Source organism: Quercus suber, unplaced genomic scaffold, assembly GCF_002906115.3.
Source record: "Quercus suber isolate HL8 unplaced genomic scaffold, Cork oak 2.0 scaffold_410, whole genome shotgun sequence".
NCBI lineage: Eukaryota > Viridiplantae > Streptophyta > Magnoliopsida > Fagales > Fagaceae > Quercus > Quercus suber.
In genome coordinates this window covers 578,006-581,573 of record NW_027069861.1, presented here as the reverse complement: position 1 = coordinate 581,573, position 3,568 = coordinate 578,006, and the positions used below count along the sequence as shown (strand labels likewise).

The 3,568-nt window shown below is 36.3% G+C and overlaps 1 protein-coding gene across 1 annotated transcript in view; it reads right to left on the bottom strand.

The window, feature by feature from the left end:
* LOC111984772 (probable esterase KAI2) overlaps window positions 1-1,479 on the bottom strand; it is a 2,308-nt gene extending 829 nt beyond the window's left edge. The window contains exons 1-2 of the mRNA XM_065761393.1: window positions 926-1,479; window positions 571-709 (exon numbers count right to left, since the gene is read on the bottom strand). Coding sequence (XP_065617465.1) covers window positions 571-709; window positions 926-1,293 — 507 coding nt within the window. The 5' untranslated portion in view covers window positions 1,294-1,479. The remainder of the gene's footprint in view (window positions 1-570; window positions 710-925) is intronic.
* Between the last annotated feature and the right edge of the window lie 2,089 nt (window positions 1,480-3,568).

Genomic DNA, 3,568 nt, shown 5'->3' with positions numbered 1-3,568 from the left:
GGGGGGGGGGGGGGGGGGGGGGGGGGGGGGGGGGGGGGGGGGGGGGGGGGGGGGGGGGGGGGGGGGGGGGGGGGGGGGGGGGGGGGGGGGGGGGGGGGGGGGGGGGGGGGGGGGGGGGGGGGGGGGGGGGGGGGGGGGGGGGGTGGGGGAGAATAAGATCTCATCGATCTCCACTGTTCCTATTGAATGGTTTTTTTGTTTCCAAGCTTGATTGGGATATTTTTTTTATTTTGTTTCTTCACTCTTTTGTGATAAATGAAACACTTATCCATAAGAAAAAAAATTACAAAACTAATCACAAAATAAACACAAGGTAATTACACATTTTAAAGACATACTATTAATAATATTTTTAATTAATAATTAAAGCACATGCCAAGGGATAAAAGAGGAAAGTCCAAGCGTACGGATTTCTAACTAGACGCCTAGATCAAATCTGGGTAACGAGCTCCTATAAAGAAGAAAGAAAGTACGAAAATAAATAATAATAATAATTTTTTAAAAGAAGTTTCTAGAACAAGAAGAGTGCAATAAGATTAGCTAGCCATAGTCATTATTACTGAGGTGTACCACTGAATCCATGTCTCCGCCCACGGCTAGTGGTGCGAACCCAGAACACCATGCCTTGTAATTTGACCTCATCGCTTCGAATAACTGGTCCAGATCTTCTTGCTCAAATCCTCCATAGTAATCCACATCATTCAAGTACCTTCTCAACCCAAAAAATAAAAAAATAAAAATAATTAAGGTCATTTTTTAATATGAACTCTATACTTAAATCATTTTACACACAAGTGCACGACAACGACATACACAAAAAGCCAAATAGTCCAAATTACCAACTGATTGACTTGATTAAACCATAATTTAATCGAAAAGAAAAGTACTCCGCTACGCGCTGATCAGGAAAGTTCTACGTACGTACCTTGGAGAGGCGGAGATCATGACGAGCTTAGAGAAGAGATCGGGGCGAGAGATGGAAGCGATGGCACCGATCATGGCCGAGACTGAATGACCCACAAAGATGCAGGACTCAATTTGCAGCTCTTCTAGAATGGCAAGCAAGTCATAGGCGTGTCCCTCAAGAGTCGAGTAGCGTTCGAAATCGAAGTAATCGGGGTTGGTAGTACCTGCACCCATGTTGTCGTACAAAACAACTCGGTAGTTGTCAACGACGTGAGGAATAAGGTGCTTCCACACAGACTGGTCGGTACCAAAGCCATGAGCTAGGACAAGGTTTTGAACTCCGGTTCCTAGAACCTTGACGTTGTGAGCTTCTTCAACGATCCCCATTTTTTTTTTCCTCTCTCTTGGAGTTTTCTATATTCCTTGCCCGTTTATTGGGTTTCTCTACAGTTTTGTAATGTGAAAGCGGGCCTTGGATTGAGGGAGAGATGATTAGCACCACATAAAGGCAATGATAGGATAAAGTGGACCAAAAAAAAGTTAAACTATCTGGGGTGGCTAGAGCATTTATTTGGCTTTGCTAACAGGTCACTGATCTGATCTCATCGAGTGGCTATTGTTCGCTGACCAAAAGGAAGGAATATGATGAGTACATAAAAATTATTAAGTTCCCCCGCTTTAATGGGTGGTCATTACATTATTAGTAGGCTATCAAAGATAGATGAGTAACCATCCAATACATTTAGTAACAATCATTAAAAGCCTTAAATCCTCACATCAAGACAAAGAACGTTACAATTAGGGTAATAATCACTCTTATTTATGTCCAATAGCTACTTAAGTCACCTATAAAAGGGATAATCTGTCCATTTACTAAGTTACGTCAAAAACTACTACAAAACACTATCTAAATACAAAAGATATGGGTGGATACTAACTTAAACATCGGAGGCTCCCCTATCGGGCACAACCCGATGATCTCTTCGATCTATCTCTCATTTATTTTGCAGATCTTATGAGGTCATCTAATACTTCGGATTAGATGAGTGACTCAACTGGCAATTTTGGTATCATCAGAATAGATATTTTAACTCTCTTTCTGAAGTGTAACTAGGGGTATGTATGTGTGATTGGCGTTGATTGATTGGTTGTTTGTACCCAGATTTTTCATTAATGAGGCTTTGTAAACAACAACCTTGCACCACATGACAAAGTACCCTGTCAGCCTGGCCAGTGACGGAGATCGATTTTCTTTTATAGAAAGAGACAGACAGGTCCATTTTTCGAGTCCTGTCATTGTCTTTAATTTATCTTTTTTATTTATTTATTTTTGGGCTGAATGATGATAGTAACATTAATCTGCTATTAATAGTTAATACATTAATAATGTATAATAACCCAATTTCTTTTAATGTAAATGTCAACGAAGAAAGTTGAATAGATCCAAGGCCGGCTCAAGTCCACTCGTGTAAAAAAAAAAAATTTAAAAAGTCTCAAGGCCCCCAAAATTATATAAATATGTCTCAAAATTTTAAAGTGATATTTGAATTTATTTTAAGAAGAAAAAAAAATATAGGAGGGTTTTGCAAGTCTCCCCCACTTCGACTTGAAGAAGGCCCCCCAAAATAGGTGTCTATATAAAAATATCACCCAATTAAAACTATGGACTATTTCACAAACAAAAAAAATTGGTATGAGTGTGACGAATAATTATTGACAAATTTTTTTTAATAACTTATAAAAAATAAGTTATGAAACTTAAATATAAAACTAAATTAGCAATTTTACATCTTAAAAAAATTTAAACAAAAAAAATGTATATAATATTGAAAGTCAAATAAACTATTTTCTTTTTTATATATAAATATTAAAAAATTTAACTAAAATTTTTCGCCTTAGCCTCAAATGTAGCCAGCTCTGAATATATCTAAAACTAGAATATTGGAAATTTCCAATTTTCTAGTTTTTAGATATATTCAGGTTTATCCAATTATAAATAATATATTTGACTTTAAGTGTTGGAAATATCAGGTTTATCCAATTATGGATTTTAATAATCTGTCAATGAACAAATATTAGTATTTGTGATAAACTGAAGAAAATTTATTATAATTGACAATAAATTTGAATACATGAATATTTAGTTTACAGATCAACTTTTTTTTTTCTCTTCTTTGATAGTGTATGGATCATATAAGTATTTTTTTTTCCCCAAATATGTTATGATTTAAACTTATGTCATCAGTTCTATAATAATAATCTTTTCTTATCACGTCAAAACATCATTGATTTTTTATTTTTTTATTTTTTCACATTGGAACGATTTGAACTTAAATATGTATTTGACAAAGAAAAATTACACAATTTCAACTAATTGGAAACCCGACTCATTCTAAAAGCTTCATTTTGGATAAGAGGAACCATTTCTACATTTTGGCGAAACAGCGGGGACAACATAATATTTTTATTAAAGGACCTCATTAACACCATAAATTTTTTAGTTCCAGAACAAATTTGAAGACTTTGGATTGGGGGACCACGGCCCCTCTGGTCTCACTCTCAACTGCCTGCCCATGAGGCCACGGCAACTACTTTATGATTGATGGGCACTAAGCGAAAGCATAAAGGACTTCCATCACGGCACTTTTTTTTTTTTTTTTTT